This window comes from Crassostrea angulata, chromosome 3 (genome assembly GCF_025612915.1).
Source record: "Crassostrea angulata isolate pt1a10 chromosome 3, ASM2561291v2, whole genome shotgun sequence".
Lineage (NCBI taxonomy): Eukaryota > Metazoa > Mollusca > Bivalvia > Ostreida > Ostreidae > Magallana > Magallana angulata.
In genome coordinates this window covers 12,470,063-12,490,269 of record NC_069113.1, presented here as the reverse complement: position 1 = coordinate 12,490,269, position 20,207 = coordinate 12,470,063, and the positions used below count along the sequence as shown (strand labels likewise).

At 34.7% G+C, this 20,207-nt stretch overlaps 2 protein-coding genes across 2 annotated transcripts; one reads left to right on the top strand and one right to left on the bottom strand.

Annotated features, from left to right (window-relative positions):
* Positions 1 to 25: 25 nt before the first annotated feature.
* Positions 26 to 9,371, bottom strand: LOC128176791 (uncharacterized). The gene is made up of 6 exons (XM_052843330.1): positions 9,018 to 9,371; positions 8,795 to 8,915; positions 8,533 to 8,634; positions 917 to 988; positions 357 to 407; positions 26 to 166 (listed from the first exon to the last, which is right to left on the bottom strand). The coding sequence occupies exons 2-6, from the start codon at positions 8,873 to 8,875 to the stop codon at positions 95 to 97; spliced, it is 378 nt and encodes a 125-aa protein (XP_052699290.1). The 5' UTR covers positions 8,876 to 8,915; positions 9,018 to 9,371; the 3' UTR covers positions 26 to 94.
* Positions 9,372 to 9,723: 352 nt separating this feature from the next.
* Positions 9,724 to 18,592, top strand: LOC128176691 (triokinase/FMN cyclase-like). Its single transcript, XM_052843190.1, has 16 exons — positions 9,724 to 10,009; positions 11,240 to 11,350; positions 11,494 to 11,678; positions 11,817 to 11,895; positions 12,653 to 12,742; positions 12,902 to 12,936; positions 13,564 to 13,648; positions 13,746 to 13,835; positions 13,988 to 14,104; positions 14,345 to 14,482; positions 14,828 to 14,962; positions 15,361 to 15,479; positions 15,939 to 16,042; positions 16,839 to 16,872; positions 17,018 to 17,104; positions 17,312 to 18,592. Exons 1-16 carry the CDS (start codon positions 9,811 to 9,813, stop codon positions 17,468 to 17,470), a joined length of 1,767 nt encoding a protein of 588 aa, XP_052699150.1. The 5' UTR covers positions 9,724 to 9,810; the 3' UTR covers positions 17,471 to 18,592.
* The last annotated feature ends 1,615 nt before the right edge of the window (positions 18,593 to 20,207 follow it).

The following is a 20,207-nucleotide window of genomic DNA, read 5'->3' as shown; positions in this document are numbered from 1 at the left end:
TTCCCAATTTTTAAATAAATTAGAGAAATTTGTGCATTAATAAACTACACATTAACAGATAAGTGTCTTCAGTGTTCAAAGATAACGTGTTTCCTTATTCCTCTGGTTTTCTGAAGCAGCATGTGAATAAGGAAAGCATTCTTGCTTTGAAAGATCTTCTTTTTTGCTACAATGAATCAAACGAATATAAATACATCTACTCTTTAAATTGAATAGGCCATCATTCGTAAATTGAATTTTTTTAAAAATAAGAATTGTTTTGTGTTTAAATCGCATAACTTAAAAGACAGAATACATTTCTTAAAAAATTTATATAAAAAATAGAATAGCCAAATATGGTCATTAAATAATTGTACCTCTTTATCCCGATTTTCCAGATCATCAGGCATTGTTGGGCCAACTTTGTTCTAGATTTAAAAAAAAAAAATCAAATAAATCTGATAATTGATAATCTGATGACTAAACAAGATATGTGTGTTTAAGTAACTAAAAGCTAAAGTAACGAGTCAGAACTCGTAAAATATATGCATGAAAATTTGCGCATAATATTTGTAGGCTTCAATTGTTTACACTTCTTTTACAATTCATGAATGAAATTTTTATATCAGTCCAAATTATATTCAGACTTTCGAGAGTTCCGATGAAAATCATCTGATTCCATGCATATTTTCCGTAGAAGGTACAATTCTGAACAAAGAAAACTTGTCTCGGCAGCTTCTAGTTACGAAGCAACGTTTTTTTTCCTTCAATATCAAAATTGAAAAGCATCCTATAAGATAATTTTATAAAATGAAATACTTTGAAATCCATATAGCCACAATCTGATTACCAGCCCTGGATAGACGAAGCCTTAGTGACTGTGTGAGTAGTTTAAAAAAATGGACGAAAGGAATTTAATCTATGTGTATAAACTTACTTTGAAAGGTTTTGAACTCTTCTCTTCTTTAACTTTTTCGATGGCGCCTTTGATTATGCTGTCAACATACTTCTATAAAAATAAGGGAAAAAGGAATTTATTTATGGAACAAAAAAAGTTAATTTTATATTTCCTATAAGTGTTACACATGTGGTAGAGTGTTATTTTTAATTTGTTTTTATTTAAATGATTAAATATCAAATGCAACCAATAATTTCTACAATTCGCGTTTTGAATATCCGCGATGACTTTCCGTAATTAATAAAAGCATACAATAGTTTTGGTTTTTATTTTCCTTATTCATATAAGTCCTGAGGCTAGTTATTGAAATCCTTGATTTTCATTGGTTGAGGGAGATTCCCGCCAAGTTCTTGGTACTGGTCAGTCAGAACTAGAAATATTTTCAGCCAGTTGTGAGGTCAATCTTGGTTCCTGGGTTATTTGACTTTATATATATTTACATTAATTAATTACGACAGATTCCAGGACATTGACTGTAAGTTGACTTCTTTTTCATACTAATTCTTTATTTTCCATTAATTAATCTGTTTTTTACCTTTAATGTAATTTAAATGCAATATACTGAGTTTCACTTAGTAGTGATCAAATTAAACTTTGTTTGAATCAAAGTACATGTATATGAAGTTTGTATATCGGTTTTATATGTTTATTAATAGGGCTATTGGCCATTCAGTATTTTCACCCATTAATCGGGCCATACACCTAATTGGAACCCTGATCCATAATCAGGTATACATGTATAGAAATATGTATTATATTTATTATGCATAAGAGCTGTATAACTCTTATGATTCTTTTGCATAATTTACTCAGTATATATTGTCAACTTTTAAAGAAATTAATTCATGTATAATTATATGAAAATGTCATTGTATTAATATAATATGTTTATTGTTATAATGAATGCTTATACGCTATTGTTGACCTTTTACAGGGTTCATAATGAAATTATAATAAATCCATCGAACCTGAGACGTGGAGTTTTCATTTATACATATATAAAGAAAACGCTACTACAGAAATGGCGCCCACGTTGGGACATATATGTGAGGAGGGGGCATATGTGGTATATTGACTGTCAGGTGCCGGTGTGTTTGTTTTGGTCAGTTCGTCATTGAAAGTCTGTCGATAAGGTGCATAGATAGATGGAGTGTGTTTGATTGATACAAAATCTGCTTGACAAGGGTATTTTGTTATAGAAAATCCCCTTTGATCTTAAAACAGTAGTAGCTGTACGTAAGTGATCTTTCGTGATCTAGATCAAGCGCGGATCGCGTTTTATCAGCGGCTTGAAATTGATTGCGATATTTAGTGATTATAGCAGTTGTGTTACAGCCATATGTATTTAGTTTAGAGATCTAGATTATATACTTAGTTGTGGGATATCTCTAGTTTAGTATAGTGCTATAAATAGATTTGAACTTTCAGCCCAGGAGTGTTGTGCGGAAATTCGTCACGCTTGATTACACCCGTGTTACTAACCAGAGTTATCTTTTTCTTAGTTCAATATACATTTAAGAGTTATCTTTCTTGAAATATCAGTTTTCAGTTTACCTGGTGTATTGTGATTCCAAATTGAATTTAATTCTTTGTGAACAATTTTTTTTTATTTTTCAGCTGCAACTTTATTTGAAATGCATTGATAATTTGTAATCAAACAATTTTTTTTTTCAGAGCTTAATTTAGAAGAAGAATTTATTTCAGTATATGATTATTCATTTTTTTTTATAGCCCTCATCTATTACAGCTGATCTGTGACATTTCAACAACAAATGAAACAAATCCAGATAACTAATTGCTATTAATTTTCTTGTCTTGAATTAGCAAGTTAATTAAGGAATTTATTATACTTTAGTTAATTAGCTAAGATTAGAATCATAGGCACAATACTTAGTATTACTTACTGGCTAGTGATATTAATTAGATATGACTGAATCAGCTGATCAAAGTGTACATTTGAAAAAGGGTGATCAAGAGAGTGAACTCTCTCAACAACAAATTCAGCGTATGATTGATTACATATCAGAACATACTGATTACAAAATAATTACAGATGATGAATTTCAGTTACTTAATAGACCAATGGCACATAGCACACCCACTGCATGGGGTGGAGCTCGGCCTAAGACTACAAACACTGTCAAATTTGAAGAACCACCAACACACACATCCCAATCAGATACATGTTCGGGCTTTGTATTCGACTCATCTACTGTCCGTCCCCGTTTCTCTATCTTTTCTGGAGAAGAAAAATGTGAGACATCATTTGATGTGTGGAAGAATGATGTACAGTGTGCTCTTAAAGATGGTGCTTGTTCAGCAAACATTGTTATGCAAGCAATCAGGTCTTCATTAAAAGGAAAAGCTAGGAGTCTTTTGTTGACTTTACCAACAGATGCAACTCCTGAGCAGATAGTGACTAAATTGGATGGTGTATATGGTAACATTTACCCAACTGAGAAGCTGATTCAACAGTTTTATGCTTCAAAACAGGAGGATGGAGAAAGTGTTGTTGATTATGGCATGAGATTAGAGAGCATACTACAGAGATGCATTGAGAGAAAAGCAATCAGTAATGATGCTAAGAATGAGATGCTTAGGACTAAACTATGGTCTGGACTAAGGGATAGCAATCTCCGTAATGCCAGTCGTTACAAGTACGACATCATCAATGACTTTGAGACATTGAGAAGAGAGTTACGCACTATTGAACTGGACTTAGAGCTGTCATCAGTCTCTTCTTCTACATCAACCGACAAGAAGAAATCACAAGTATCCAAGATTGGAAAAGGAGATGATGATTCATCTTTGGAAATGATTCTGCAGAAATTAGAAGCTATGGATAAGAGACTTGGAGATGTAGAGAAGGAAGTTAAACGAACAAACCCAAAAGACCAAATACCTACAAGGTGTGACCAGAACAATACTAGGAACTACAATGGTACTGGAGACCGTGGACAAGCTGGTAGAGGTTATCACCATTATGGTAGAGGTCAAGGTCAATACAGAGGAGGATATAGAGGAGGATACAGAGGCGGTGACACTTATGGCCAGTCCTATCCCAACAGAGGAGGATATGGTGGATACAGAGACAATCGCCGCAGGGATTTAAACCAATAGAAGCCACTAATGAGGGACAAATTGGGGGCTTCAGAATAAAAAATTGTCCCATTGAAACAAGTAATGATTTAAAATGTACAAGATCCATTTCAAAACACAATGTGACTCTTGTTGGGTCATCTAATGAATTAGAAGTACATGTACAAGGTGTGTTGACAAGGGCACTCATTGATACTGGCTCATCAGTGTCGACTTTAAGTCGTAGTTTTTATGATACATATCTTCACGATATTCCACTGCAGCCAGTTGAGTGCTTATTAACACTTGAATGTGCTGATGGTACTGAGTTGCCATATCATGGGGTCATATCATGTGAGTTACAAGTAGATGGCATTGCTGATTCACCGCAAACAATCCAATGTCTGTTTCTCATAGTAAATGATACCAAATACCATGAGTCGGTACCAGTTCTAATTGGCACAAACATTCTTTCAGTACTTTTATCTGAAACAAAAGATAAGTATGGTGTTCAATTTTTACAAAAAGTCAAAGTACATACACCTTGGTTTATTGCATTTCGCTGCATGACGCTGCGCGAGAGGGGATTGTCTCGGCGTGCATATGTATTGGCTCGTGTGAGATCAGCTGAGGAACGACCTGTCACTATAGCGCCCAACAGTAGTGTGACCATCCAAGGCTACTTGTTTGATAAGCTCCCTTACAGGTATTATCCTGTCTGTGGGATGCTGTCACCTACTGCAAGGTCTCGTATTCCAACTGATCTTGATATAGAGCCCAGCGTGATAACGTATGACACAGCTGAGAATGCCCCAATCCCAGTGCATGTTAGCAACATCACCACAAATACTGTGACAATAAATCCTCGTGCTTTACTTTGTGAGGTACAGCAAGTTAGCATTCAGAACTTTCAGAGAAAGGAACAGTTATCAGAGGCATCTGATGTATTCAGTCAAGTTAATTTACCTCGAGATGAGCTTTCTGAGGATCAACTGCAGAAAGTTCAAGGATTACTCAGCAAGTTTGACTCATTGTTCTCCAAAGGAGACACAGATATCGGATATTGCCCATATGTTGAGCACAAGATTGAGCTCAATGATGAGTCTCCGTTTAAACAACGTTTCCGACGCATTCCACCATCTATGCTAGATGAAGTACGAGAACATCTAGAACAGCAACTATCAGCTGGAATCATTAGAAGGTCTCACTCACCTTTCTCGTCCAACGTTGTACTAGTCCGGAAGAAGGATGGACAGTTAAGGATCTGTATAGACTATCGCCACCTTAACAGCAGAACAAAGAAGGACAACTATGCTCTTCCTCGTATCGATGAGATACTTGACTCACTTGCTGGGAATACTTATTTTTCAGTCCTGGATATGAAGTCAGGGTACTATCAGATCCCTATTGCAGAGGAGCACAAGGAGCGGACTGCCTTTACGGTGGGCCCCCTTGGATTCTTTGAGCATAACCGGATGGCAATGGGATTGGTTAATGCTCCTGCAACATACCAGCGCCTTATGGAGGAATGCTTAGGTGACCTTCACCATCACATTTGCTTCATATACCTGGATGATGCTATTGTGTTCTCTGGAGATAATTTTGATGAGCACTTGGATAGACTGAAGCTAGTGTTTCAACGCCTTATGGATAGTGGCATCAAGTTGTCACCGAAGAAGTGCGCATTATTTAGGAGAAGAGTGAAGTATGTAGGACACGTTGTGTCTGCCAGAAACATGATTTACCTCCAATACAAGAGTCGACAATCTTCAGGAAAAATTTCAAGAGATTTAAGATCATTGACAACAAACTGTACAGAGAGAGAATGACAGAGTTTGAAACTCATCAACAGCTTGTAATACCGCCAGAGCTAGTTTCTGAGGTACTAGGAATGTCGCACGACAATCTTGGTCATCCAGGCAGAGACAAGACAACAGCTTTTATTAGAGAGAGATTCTTTTGGCCTGGGATGACTGGTGACATTGAGCAATGGATTAAAGGCTGTAAAAGATGTCTGCTAAGGAAATCACCAACCAACATCAGAGCTCCATTAGTGAACATTCAGACTTCACAACCATTAGAATTAGTTTGTTTGGATTATCTTTCATTAGAATCTTCAAAAGGAGGATATCAGCACATTTTAGTAATAACTGATCACTTCACCAAATATGCCGTTGCTATACCAACCAAGAATCAAACCGCTAAAACGACTGCTGAAGCCTTTTATAACAATTTTGTCATTCACTACGGACTTCCAAAACGTCTTCATTCTGACCAAGGTGCCAATTTTGAATCGAAACTCATTAAGGAACTTTGTGAACTTACAGGCATTGAGCGATCAAGAACTACCCCATACCATCCAATGGGTAATGGTCTCACGGAAAGGTTCAACCGAACATTACTTCAGATGTTAGGGACATTAACCGTTGAACAGAAGCAGAACTGGAAGAAGTATGTTGGTCCTATGGTGCATGCCTACAACTCTTTAAGGCAAGAGACCACTGGTCAAACTCCATACTTACTGATGTATGGGAGACAGCCCTTGTTACCCGTTGACATAGCTTTTGGCTTGAGTGATGGTACAAAGAAGCAGCCAATGAGTAGCTATGTTGCAGACTTAAAGATCAGACTAGAGAAGGCACACGAGATAGCCATGAAAGCAACAAAGCTAGCACAAGAGAGACAAAAGAGATTTTATGACCAGAAAATAAGAGGAAACAACATCAAAGTTGGAGACCGGGTACTAGTTAAGATTGTAGCATTTGATGGGAAACATAAGCTTTCCAACAGATGGGAAGAAGACCCTTATGTTGTACTATCACAACCAAACCCGGAAATCCCTGTATTTGTTGTGAAGAAAGAGAATGGTGAAGGGAGACAGCGCACCCTTCACAGGAACCTTCTCCTTCCAATAGAAACCAACTTTGATGATCAGGATAAATCAGACAATAGACCTATACCAGCTCCCAGAAGGAAGAGAAAAGTCCGTGATGTCAACAGACAGCCTGTTGAAATAGAAAGGACTGATGATACAGATGACGATGCAGATGATGATTCAGATGATGAATCAGAGATTTTCTTTGTTACCACAAAGAAAGTGAAATCAGTGCCTAGGCATACAGCGCAAACATCAGATATCCCTCTTGATCGGAGTGGTGACGACTATGAAGACAAGAGAAGTCAGAGTATGGAAGCCGAGGAGGACGCTTCTCATTCCGTCATGGAGGAAAATGCTTCCACATCTGAAAATAGTGTAAACACATCTACTGATGATGTTACAGAAGGAGCTGATCATGATGAGGTAAGTAAATCTTCAGTGGAAGATACAAATACCAATATCACAGATAATGATATTTCAGGTACCAAGACCAGACCACCATTACCTCTCCCTCGCAGATCCCATAGAACAACAAAGCCTCCCCAGTGGATGCGAGATGGAGAGTTTGCTATAAATATGGTGTGCAGGGCCATGTTAAATGCTGTTTTAGACAAAGAGTAAAGGTGTATCATAATATTTTTTATTCCGTTTGATATTTCAGTTTCTATTACATATTTGCTCCATGTGTAATGACGAGGACGTCATTTTGTGAGGAGGGGGCATATGTGGTAGAGTGTTATTTTTAATTTGTTTTTATTTAAATGATTAAATATCAAATGCAACCAATAATTTCTACAATTCGCGTTTTGAATATCCGCGATGACTTTCCGTAATTAATAAAAGCATACAATAGTTTTGGTTTTTATTTTCCTTATTCATATAAGTCCTGAGGCTAGTTATTGAAATCCTTGATTTTCATTGGTTGAGGGAGATTCCCGCCAAGTTCTTGGTACTGGTCAGTCAGAACTAGAAATATTTTCAGCCAGTTGTGAGGTCAATCTTGGTTCCTGGGTTATTTGACTTTATATATATTTACATTAATTAATTACGACAGATTCCAGGACATTGACTGTAAGTTGACTTCTTTTTCATACTAATTCTTTATTTTCCATTAATTAATCTGTTTTTTACCTTTAATGTAATTTAAATGCAATATACTGAGTTTCACTTAGTAGTGATCAAATTAAACTTTGTTTGAATCAAAGTACATGTATATGAAGTTTGTATATCGGTTTTATATGTTTATTAATAGGGCTATTGGCCATTCAGTATTTTCACCCATTAATCGGGCCATACACCTAATTGGAACCCTGATCCATAATCAGGTATACATGTATAGAAATATGTATTATATTTATTATGCATAAGAGCTGTATAACTCTTATGATTCTTTTGCATAATTTACTCAGTATATATTGTCAACTTTTAAAGAAATTAATTCATGTATAATTATATGAAAATGTCATTGTATTAATATAATATGTTTATTGTTATAATGAATGCTTATACGCTATTGTTGACCTTTTACAGGGTTCATAATGAAATTATAATAAATCCATCGAACCTGAGACGTGGAGTTTTCATTTATACATATATAAAGAAAACGCTACTACACACATTGTTATTGTCTCATTTTTACCTGGACTTCCTTTAGATCTGGCTCCACTTGGGATGAACTATTGTTGGTGTTCATCAGCTGAGTTTGATACTGTTTGTTTACGGGCGACATCCAACCTAAAACCTGGTGAAAATTGAAATTTTAACATGTTGTAATTATACTTTGTTTGGCAAAATAATCTAAATGTATATCGTTTTTTCAGTTCTTCTCATTAAATAACTTAAACTGCCATTGCATTTATCAAAATTTTGATGAAAACGACAAAAAAAATTATATGATTTACCTCGATGCATTGAATAGTTTTCATAGTTTCAGTTATTATCCAACGATTTGGTTGCGTTGTGTGTGCAGGGTAATTCTCCATCAAAAATAGCAGTTACTATCAGAACCGTACTCTTTTTATCCTGACAATAAAGAAAAGCATTCAACTGTAATTCACATTCTGTATAAAAGAAAGAAGATATTGATCTTATTATACAGTGTTTGGTAAAAAATAAACGTCCTACCTCCGATGTTTTCGAAGTGGAATGAAATAATGGTCATTGTGACGTCATCTATTATTGGCTTTTATGAATGGCTCATTGTGACGTCACGACCGAGTCCGAAAAATCTATCGTCTCACCTCGCCCCTTCCGTCGCTTACCCCAAAAAAGTAAATACTTATATTTATGAAAATTACCCAGTGTGGTCCGATACTTTTTTGTGATTTATAAGCCTCTACGGTTCCTAAATGAAAATTGTAAAGTCAATGAAAGTAAATTACGAGAATAACTTTCTCGCAACAAACACGTCCATATTTTTATTAAAATACACTGTACATGATTATTATATATATCACAGAAAACCAGAATTTGAAGAAGAAGGAGTTGGAGTTGGTCCCCTTCTTTTTTGGGGAGCATATAAAGAATTGTCGTGAAATAAACAAGCTTTTACCTGAATGTATTATCTATGCGCCCCCCCCCCCCCCCCCCCAATTAGGATTTGCCCCCCCCCCCCCCCCTTTTTTTTTTAAAGAAAATGTTATGTTTCTGTAAAAATTTGGTTTGCTTTGAACATTATTGAAGGATTGTACTTTATTTTGTACTAGGTAAATTTCAAAATGACATAACTTTTTGTGTATTTTAAAAACTATCCATACTATCCGGATTGTGCCAGTGTAGTAGTCTTACTTTTAGATTACATAGATTGTGTCGTTTAAACGCTTAAGAAAATAACGTACACATTTCCATGATAAAAACATACAAGGGAAGCAGGGTATATTTTCATCCAGCGTTTCCTCAGTAAATTGTCACAGAAGTCATGTCTTCCAAGAAACTAATCAACTCAGTGGACAGCTGCGTAGACGAGGCGCTGGAGGGTTTGGTGATTGTGAACCCGGGTCTCCGAGTGCTACAAGGACATCGGGTGGTGGTCCGCCATGACATAGAGGATGTGATCAAAGAAGGAAAAGTGACTCTGCTGTGTGGGGGAGGGTCTGGACATGAGCCTGCACATGCAGGTTGTAAACAGAAAGTAGTTCTACGTTACATAACATCAGATTATACACTTTATGATATTTTGAAATAGAAAATAAACATTCTGTATTCTACAGGGAGTGATGACATTCATACAAATACAAATATAAATATTTTATTGGCACAAACACAATTACAATAATTGGCAAAGGCCCAATGAATATATAAGAACATCATTGTATGTTTACAATAGTTGCATGTACAGTATATATATTTTTACTGATCTATATAGATCAGTTTAACATTTCCTTAGTCTAATTGACATCTGTGTTCAAAGCAGTCATTAATGAATTTAACAGTAATATTTAAAATAGTATGTATTTCACTATTTAAACATACATGTAAAATGTATCTTTCTTTGTCCAAGTTATTGGCAATATTTATTTTACTTATCTTATAAAAATTACTAAAATAGCTGGTCCTTAGATGAGAATAGGCTTTACATTGAAAAAGAAAATGAGTTTCATCTTCAATTGCACCAGTTTTACAAGCATTACAATATCTTTCATTCCTAATTGTGGCATTATTATATCTACCACTTTCTATTGCAAGTTTATGTGCACTTAATCTTATTCTACTAATAGAGGATCTCTCAGATCTTTTCCTGAGTATATCAACATAAGGACTTCTTTTTCTCATATATAATTTTTGAAAAAATGAAAGTTTTTCTGAACTAAAAATTTTTGATGATTGCTCTTGGATACATTGGTCAATGATTCTTTGCTTTATGTTTGGTAAAAAGTGTTGGATTGTGCTTTTATAATTACTAATGTTTGAGAATCCCAAATTGTCTAGGATGCCATAAATTTTTTCTTAGTCCAGGAATTGGAATTGATCGTTCCCTGATATAATTTAAATGCCAAAGAATTAGATGTGATCAAGTGATTCCAATATTTAATGCTTGAGAATGAGATTTTAGACCAAAGTGGTAACCTGTTTAATTCTGCCAAACAACCAGCATTAGATGCTTTGCAATGTAATCCAAGTATATCTTTAAGAAATTTTACATGAAATTTTTCGATAACTGAAATATCTTTCAATGAGAGATCCACTCCCCATATTTCACAACAATAAAGAAGTACAGGAAGTACAATAGATAACTGTTAAATCCATTTAAAGTCGTACCCTGGTACTTGGAATTTTCACGTTTGATGACCATTTAATTTAATTTACAATGTAACATTATAATATCTTGTTCACATGTAATTTTACAGGTTACATTGGATCAGGAATGTTGTCAGCAGCTGTAGCTGGTGCAGTGTTTACATCCCCTCCCCCAAGTAGTATACTGGCTGCTCTGAGGACCATCAGTAAACCAGGGGCAGGTTTGTTATCCAAGTTTACATGAAGCATTGTTACATGTTATACATGTACCAAGTGGGTGCTCAACTTTGATTTCAACCATTATAGAAATAGCATTCTTACAATAAAACTTAACCGGTACAATGATTCCATTTGTATTAAACAGCTGGTTCGCTGATCATTGTTAAAAACTACACTGGGGACAGACTTAACTTTGGCCTGGCAGCAGAAAGGGCGAAAGCTGATGGACTCAAGGTTAACATGGTTGTCGTAGGAGAAGATTGTGCTCTGACATCATCAGATAAAACAGCTGGAAGAAGAGGCTTGTGTGGCACTGTTCTTATTCACAAGGTACATAGGCTTGGTTTTAATTTTTGATACAGACATGATTCTATATAGAGGCAGACAAAAATGAGAGAGCAAAGACCTGAAATGGTACACTTTTTCCTATTGTTTCAAATCCAAATTTTAATATACTTTTCTCAATAGATTTGTGGTGCTTTGGCAGAAGAAGGGAAGAGTTTGGAGGAGATTCATCAAGTTGCCAGCAATGCTGCCAAAAATATGGGTAGGTCAAATGCTTTACCTGTACATTGTTTACAAAATGAGTGATTATATGACTGATTAATTCCCAGCCCTCTGACTGGCAGATATCCAACAATCTAGAAAAAGAAAACGTTATATTCACCTGCAAAAGACCTCAGGGTCAATGTAACATTTGATTTTTCCTACATTGGACTAAGAATTTGTTGGGAATTTCCAAACTGCTATGATTAAACAGATTATCATTATCCATGTTGTCCAATGAAACATTTCGTTTCTCAGTTTGTTCAGTTATGGCCTCAAACTAAAATCTTTGCTTTATAACACAGAATTTGGTATGTCTGTATCAATTCCTCACTAAATCATTTAATAAAACAATTATTACTGGGTTTTTTATCAATAGGATGATTTTATTGATTTACACATAGCTATCCTTGGCATGGTGAATATTGTACTTTTGAGATTAATAATCATTGTATTGACCTCAAAAACAGCAATAATTGTATAGTATATGTATGCTGAATTTAAAATGTTTCTTGAATGATGTATTTTTGTTGGAAGAGATAAATGTAAGAATAAATACATCCTTTTGCAATATCAGTGCATCCATGATTGCATGAGAAAGCAGTTTGAACAATATTGACCCTATTTGTGTTCATACATTACACATGTACTAGAATATGCCAAGTACGATACATTTGTTTGTCTAGCTTGTTGTAACAAAAAGAAGATGATTTTATGTAGACTTCAAGTAAATAAATATTTTGATTTCTTTTATTTAGGAACAATTGGTGTCAGTTTAACTCCCTGCAGCTTACCTGGGGCAGGACCATCATTTGAACTGAAAAGTGATGAAATGGAGCTGGGTCTTGGTAAGTAACTTTTGGTTTATACAGTGTATATACTTGGGTACAATGAAATATACAAGTATATTTTAAAAGATTTAATTAAAAATTATGAAAGTATACTCTTCTAATTACATGTAAATGATTGTTTCATTTATTGACCATTCATGATTGACACTTTTACAGGTATACATGGAGAGGCAGGTGTCAAAAGGACAAAGGTAAACCTATTCAAAGAAATTCTAGTAAATGAAGTGAATTAATTTTTGTACCTATGCATAGACCAAAGTAATTTAATTTTGACAAAAATGTTTAAGCTCACACAGTGATATAGTATAGAAAAAACTCCTTTCAATTCACCATTTTGACAATCATACATGACGTTCTTTTTCTATACCATTGGGTACTAGTTATGAACAAGTATTGGTATATCCCTTTATGTACCTGGACATGTACAGATCACGTTCATGTTTATTGAACTAGCTATTTTCATACACAGTCATTGCACTCTGTAGACTTTCAAATACCCTTTTTATTTAATGCTTTCCTAATTTTTTTGGATTTTTTTTTTATAGATGATAAGATAAATATAGTACATGTATATATGTTATCCTAAAAACCAATGTAGTTAAATTGTTTTAATTTTGCACTAAAAGCAGTAATTTTTAATATTCTTATGCCGACATTATTTTTTTCCACATCCCTGGATTTAAAATATTTGATATTCAAATGTGGGTAACAAATTAATTAGTTGATTTGTTTACTGAATTCCCTGTTGGTTTGCAAGTTACATACAATGTACCAATAACAAATTAATATTGAATTAATTAATTAAATTAATATTAAAGCTCTTGTCAGCCAAAGAAGTGGTGAAGATGATGTTGGATCACATGACCAATCCACAAACATCCACACACCTTGACCTCAAAAAGGGTAAAGATGATATTTTTAAGTCTCGCTCAATTTCAAATCATGATGAATAACAAATTTAAGTACACCAATTTGATGCATCTTACATGTTGATTTAAAGGTGACAGAGTGGTGTGCATGATTAACAACCTTGGTGGAACTTCTGTTTTGGAAATGAGCATCATCGCTAAAGAGGCAATCCAACAGTTAGGTAAGGAACAATGTGATGAAAAGAGTGAAACCTTTCAATACTTTTAAATATACAATGTATATACAACATTTTATTAGTTTAAGTAAGTTCGTTTGTAAAGTTAAGAAATTCATCATTTAATGTTATATAGTATAGACTGGTATATTTTAAAGAGAGTCGAGGAGTGGTAGTGGAGAGAGCCTACAGTGGATCCTTTATGACATCACTAGAGATGGCTGGTGTCTCTATAACTCTTCTACATCTCGATGAAACAATCAAACGATGCTTAGGTAATATCAAGGTGTAATTGTAATTAAATTCTTATATTCTCACTAACAGTCAGATAATGTTACAGCACTAATACAGAAGAAACAAAAATTTGATACATGTCATAAAGTACAGTGTTTTGGATCACTATAAAGACATTTATCTACCGGTATGAGAATAACATATTGCTTTGCAGTTTAAAGTATCATTTACAAATAATTTCATTTTATACATGAATGCAATGTTTAGATTTACCCTGACAGATGCTGGCACCACTGCTCCAGGCTGGTCAGTGCCCCTGTTACCTGTAGGAATATCAACTCGGGAAACTCCAGGAGTTATGCCCTACAGCCAAGAGGATGTGGTGGCCAAATCTACCGATGCCGTCCAAGTACCAAAGGGTAAGTACCCAGACTCTATTGACTAATTAGTGTTTGACAGTAAAAAGTTTTCAGAAAGAAAAGAGTTGTGAGCACATATACATGTACAAGACAGTAGGGCTTTTATTTAATGAATGCATGGCCACTGGAGGTGATTTATCCCATTTCAGTAATCAGAACTCATTGCTTCAAATTTCGTAATTAACACAATTAACACTTGAAAATAATTCTAAAACAGCCGCTTTAAATGGGTAAATGCACCTCCTCACTTCCAAAGTTGCCTTGTAGATAGTCAAATGGATCTTTACATTAATTTTTTAGTGTCTTTTTATATCTAATTTGATTGAAATTTGATTTTACTTCCAGAGACTGCAGACATGTTGTATGAGATGATAAAGCTGTCCATGGAGAGACTGATGGCAGCAGAGACTGAGCTCAACACCCTGGACAAGGAGAGTGGGGACGGGGACTGTGGGTCTACCTTGGCCCGGGGGGCCAAAGGTCAGAAACGTCAATCAAAAAAATTGTAGTACAAAAATTAACTATGGAAATATATACCTGGATCGTTATTGAAATAAAAGAATGAATTACCGGGTAAGTTGAAGATATACAATGCAATTTTACCCTGCGTCTGTTGGTTTGCAATTATTTTTATAAAAAAAATTTCTATCGATGGATCAATTTAGGTTTGAGCTATGTTTATAATGTAAGAATCCAGAATCAAATTAGAAACGTTGTTACATATAGTTTAAAACCTGTATTCATCTACAGAATGGATTTACATGTAATTAGATATGCCAAAAAATTTCATATAATGAGCAAAACCTTACTGAAATGTTTGAAAATTCATCATGGTTTAATGAGCTATATGTACATATAGTGCATTTTGCTATACACAGCAATTTTACAAAGTCTGGGTTCAAAAGACAACCCTAGTCTGCCTGTAGGAGTCCCGGCCAATCTGGCTCTGTCCCTGGCGAGGATCGTAGAGGATTCCATGGGAGGATCATCAGGAGCAGTATGTTGCATCATAGCCCAATGGAAAGCATTTTATTGTTTATTTAAACAATAAAATGCTTTCTTTGTTAATGCATGTGGGATATGAAGGTGGCGACATTGCAGAAAAAGTACATAACGCTGCCTTCCAAACCCCCTGTTTACAAATATTTTGTTCCTACCTGTGCCTTTGTTAAGTGCACTTGTTCTTATCATAAGAAATAGAGGGAATCATACTTCATGAATGTAAATATATTGTATATTACTCTTTTGATATGAATGCCCTTTACCAAATACAAACGTTACCGGTAGTTGTGCAAAGTTTTGTTTGGCTAATAGTCCACTCTCTGCAAAATAAAAAAAAAAAGAAAATTTTTTGAGTAAGTAGGCGATATTTTTAAAAAGTGATTTGTGGAAATTTGTTTGCAGAACAAAGCTTTATGAAAAACATAGATGTGATTATTAATTCTTTTTTATGCAGCTCTACAGTTTGTTTCTTACATCTGCATCCCAATGTCTGCAGTCCTCTGTGACTCCTAACGACTGGGTGAGGGCTTTATTGAATGGAAACAGCACAGTCATGAGGTAAATAAAAATTAATGAATTGAAACAAATGTATACAAGATATATTTGTCTGGAAAAAATGCTATTCAGTATTTTCACATTTTAATCTGTAGATGGTCATAACATTGTAATAAGAAATTAATTTTATTTCTATACCATTTGAAGTAGTTTTTAAATCTTTTTGTAACTGCAAAGCCATTTATAAAAAAGCTGTTAATTGCCCCATATTTTTTCTTCACTTCTTTAAATTTAAAGATAGGTCAAAATATTTTTTAAAAATGACATTTAATTGTAATATCAAGCATATAAATACCATATGTTTTGCTGGCATATCATATTTTGTTGAAGGCATGTTATTGTATACAATATGAATGAATTTGTTTTGCAATTCAAACATGTTTAAACCAGATTTACAAATTATCAATCAGTGCAACAAATCTTTTAATTTTTTCATTTTGTACATTATATAGAAAGTGCCTGTTTGGGAGGGTAACAGTTGAAAATAACACCCCGAGAGCGGAGGTTGACAATGGTTTTCAAGGGGTGTCAATTTCAACTGTTATCCTTCCAAATAGGCACTATTTATTTTATTCTACTAAATGTCTTAATTTTAGAGAAATTTTTACTGCTTTTGTATAGAAATGACGTGAATTCTATGGCGAACTATGCGCATGTAACAATTTGTTGTGTTACCCGTTGCCAAGTGTGTTGCTAACGCTGAGGGTATTAGAACGGATTATCAACTGCGTCTAAACCAATCAGATTTCAGTATTTAACATGAAAGTATAATAAAATATAATATTATTTTGTTTAATAGATATGGAAGAGCTGAGCCAGGTGACAGGACAATGGTAATTATTTATTCACTGAAGGATAAATGATTAACATCAAATCTGAAAAATTACCAATAAGATTACTAGGTTTTAAACTTTATAATACAATGTCCTTTTGGTACATAATTTGGAGATTTCAGGGTTACCTCTCTTGCTATTCCAGATTGATTCCCTCGTGGCAGCAGGTACAACACTGTCTGAGAAAATATCATCCTGTACACCTGTGCAAGCTTTAGAAGCATCAGTAAAGGTAAATTAAACAAAATACCAAAAACAAAAAAAAAGTGTTTTTAAAATTAAATTAAATAAAGACCACAACTAGTGTATGGTGATTAAATAATAATAGCTACAGAATGATAGAGTATAGTTGTGTGTATCTGTTAATATTTATGTAATTTACTGTAATAGTAATCAGATATTACGGAGTAAGATGCACTCTTCCTTTTACGCCTTTTAGGCAGCAGAATCAGCTGCTCAGGCCACTGCCAGCATGAAGGCCAAGGCTGGTCGCGCCAGTTATGTGAGTGCGGATAGGTTAAAGAGCCCGGACCCAGGGGCAGTGTCCGTCACCTATTGGATGAGGGCCGTATTAGAGGTCCTTCAAAAGCAAGGATAGAGGTCCTCCAAAGGCTGGGGTAGAAGTCCCTGGATCCCATGCAGGGGTTCCTCAAAGGTGCTAAAATTTTTAATATACCCCCAAAAATATTTGAGGACTTGACTTATTGCATACCCCGGTATATCATTTTTATGTTATTTCATTAAGAAAAATAAAATGGATATGATTAAAATGGAGATATGATTTGAGGTTGATTTTAAGGTACTTAATTATATTTTTAGAATTACATTGTACAGGGTATTACAAGTGTCAAAAGGACTACATGCAGCTATGGCTTAAATCCCCATGTCAGATGTATTAAAAGCAGGGCTTTATAGATCATGTATTAGCATTTCCTTGTATCATCTTATTTTCATAATGAGTTCTTCAAATCAAGATCTTCAACCATGTGATTACTATATTGTATCCAAATTATGTCTCATTTTTTGACACATGTTTTTATGTTATTGTTTTTTAACTGTAGTAAATGGCACAGACTGCATGATGTTCTTTGTTTGTCACATAGATATTAGGGCATTGTGATTTTCTTTAATTATCTTTGATTTACATGTATTGATTTACATGTTGGTTATATGTACGTTATATATGTATACTTATCAAATGATTTTTGTTATGCATTGCCAGGCAAATATACAAAATATTTCTATTAACATGTATATAAAAGGTGCCTATTTTGATGAAAACTGTGATATGTCTACATGATTTTTTTAATGATAATTAAAAAATTTAATTATGAAGAAAATCATTTAAACCTACAAATAAGGGCATTTGGGTTTAACATTGATTTTTTGTAGATCATCAATGTACAATTTCTTTGAGTTTTGCTATGCATTGCAAGACATATATATTTATACAACGTAATTCTTGTAATTTGCCAGTATGTACTAGTAAAATTACCTACCTGAATGAAAACTGTGATACAAGTAAACTTTGTGTATGTTGATTAAATTGACTTTGATTTACAAGATGATACAATATAACGTTACATTATAGATTAACTTTGATTTTTGTTATGCTTGGCAGATACTAAGTACATGTATTTCTTTAGTTTGATTCTACATATGTGTCATATATTTGTGGGGCATGTGTTGATTTAATATAAATAAAAGAAATTAAAATTAGTTTGAATAATAGTTTGTTCATCAAATAAAAAGCTGTTGGGGTTAATTCCTATTCTGAGACAAAATAAAACCAGTTAAGTACTGCTGCATAAAGTTTGAGTGTCCGAGGGTTTGTGGTTTTGATCTTATAATTAAAAACCAAGAACTAGGAATATTTTCAGTGAAATGTTGACCCTGTTTTACAGTGATATTTTTTTGTAGAATACGAAGAAATTGTTACCTTACATTTTTTTTACACAAGAATACCAAAAATTAATAATCTATTAATAGTTACCTGGTTTGAATTTCACAAGGGTAATTGTGACATCACATTTTTTGCTATTGGTGCGAGATTCACTGATTGTTATATATTTTTTAGCTCACCTGAGCTGAAAGCTCAAGTGAGCTATTCTGATCACATTTTGTCTGTCGTCCGTCTGTCCGTCTGTCCGTCTGTCCGTCCGTCCGTCCGTAAACTTTTCACATTTTCAACATCTTCTCAAGAACTACTGGGCCAATTTCAACCAAACTTGGCACAAATCATCCTTAGGCAAAGATGATTCAAAGTTGTGAAAATTAAGGGCCACACCCGTTTTCAAGGGGAGATAATTAGAAATTAATGAAAAATTTCGAGAAATTTTCAAAAATCTTCTTCTCAAGAACCAGAAAACCAGGAAAGCTGAAACTTGTGTGGAAGCATCCTCAGGTAGTGTAGATTCAAAGTTGTGAAAATCATGACCCCCGGGGGTAGGGTGGGGCCACAATGGGGGGTCGAAGTTTTACATAGGAATATATAGAGTAAATCTTTAAAAATCTTCTTCTCAGAAACTAAACAGCCAGGAAAGCTGAAACTTGTGTGGAAGCATCCTCAGGTAGTGTAGATTCAAAGTTGTGAAAATCATGACCCCGGGTGTAGGGTGGGGCCACAATGGGGGGTCGAAATTTTACATAGGAATATATAGAATAAATCTTTAAAAATCTTTTTCTCAGAAACTAAACAGCCAGGAAAGCTGAAACTTGTGTGGAAGCATCCTCAGGTAGTGTAGATTCAAAGTTGTGAAAATCATAACCCCTGGGGTTAGGTTGGGGCCACAATGGGGGGTCGAAGTTTTACATAGGAATATATAGAGTAAATCTTTAAAAATCTTCTTCTCAGAAACTAAACAGCCAGGAAAGCTGAAACTTGTGTGGAAGCATCCTCAGGTAGTGTAGATTCAAAGTTGTGAAAATCATGACCCCCGGGGGTAGGGTGGGGCCACAATGGGGGGTCGAAGTTTTACATAGGAATATATAGAATAAATCTTTAAAAATCTTCTTCTCAGAAACTAATCGGCCAGGAAAGCTGAAACTTGTGTGGAAGCATCCTCAGGTAGTGTAGATTCAAAGTTGTGAAAATCATAACCCCTGGGGTTAGGTTGGGGCCACAATGGGGGGTCGAAGTTTTACATAGGAATATATAGAGTAAATCTTTAAAAATCTTCTTCTCAGAAACTAAACAGCCAGGAAAGCTGAAACTTGTGTGGAAGCATCCTCAAGTAGTGTAGATTCAAAGTTGTGAAAATCATGACCCCCGGGGGTAGGGTGAGGCCACATGGGGGGGGGGGGGTGTTAAAGTTTTACATAGGAATAAAGAGTAA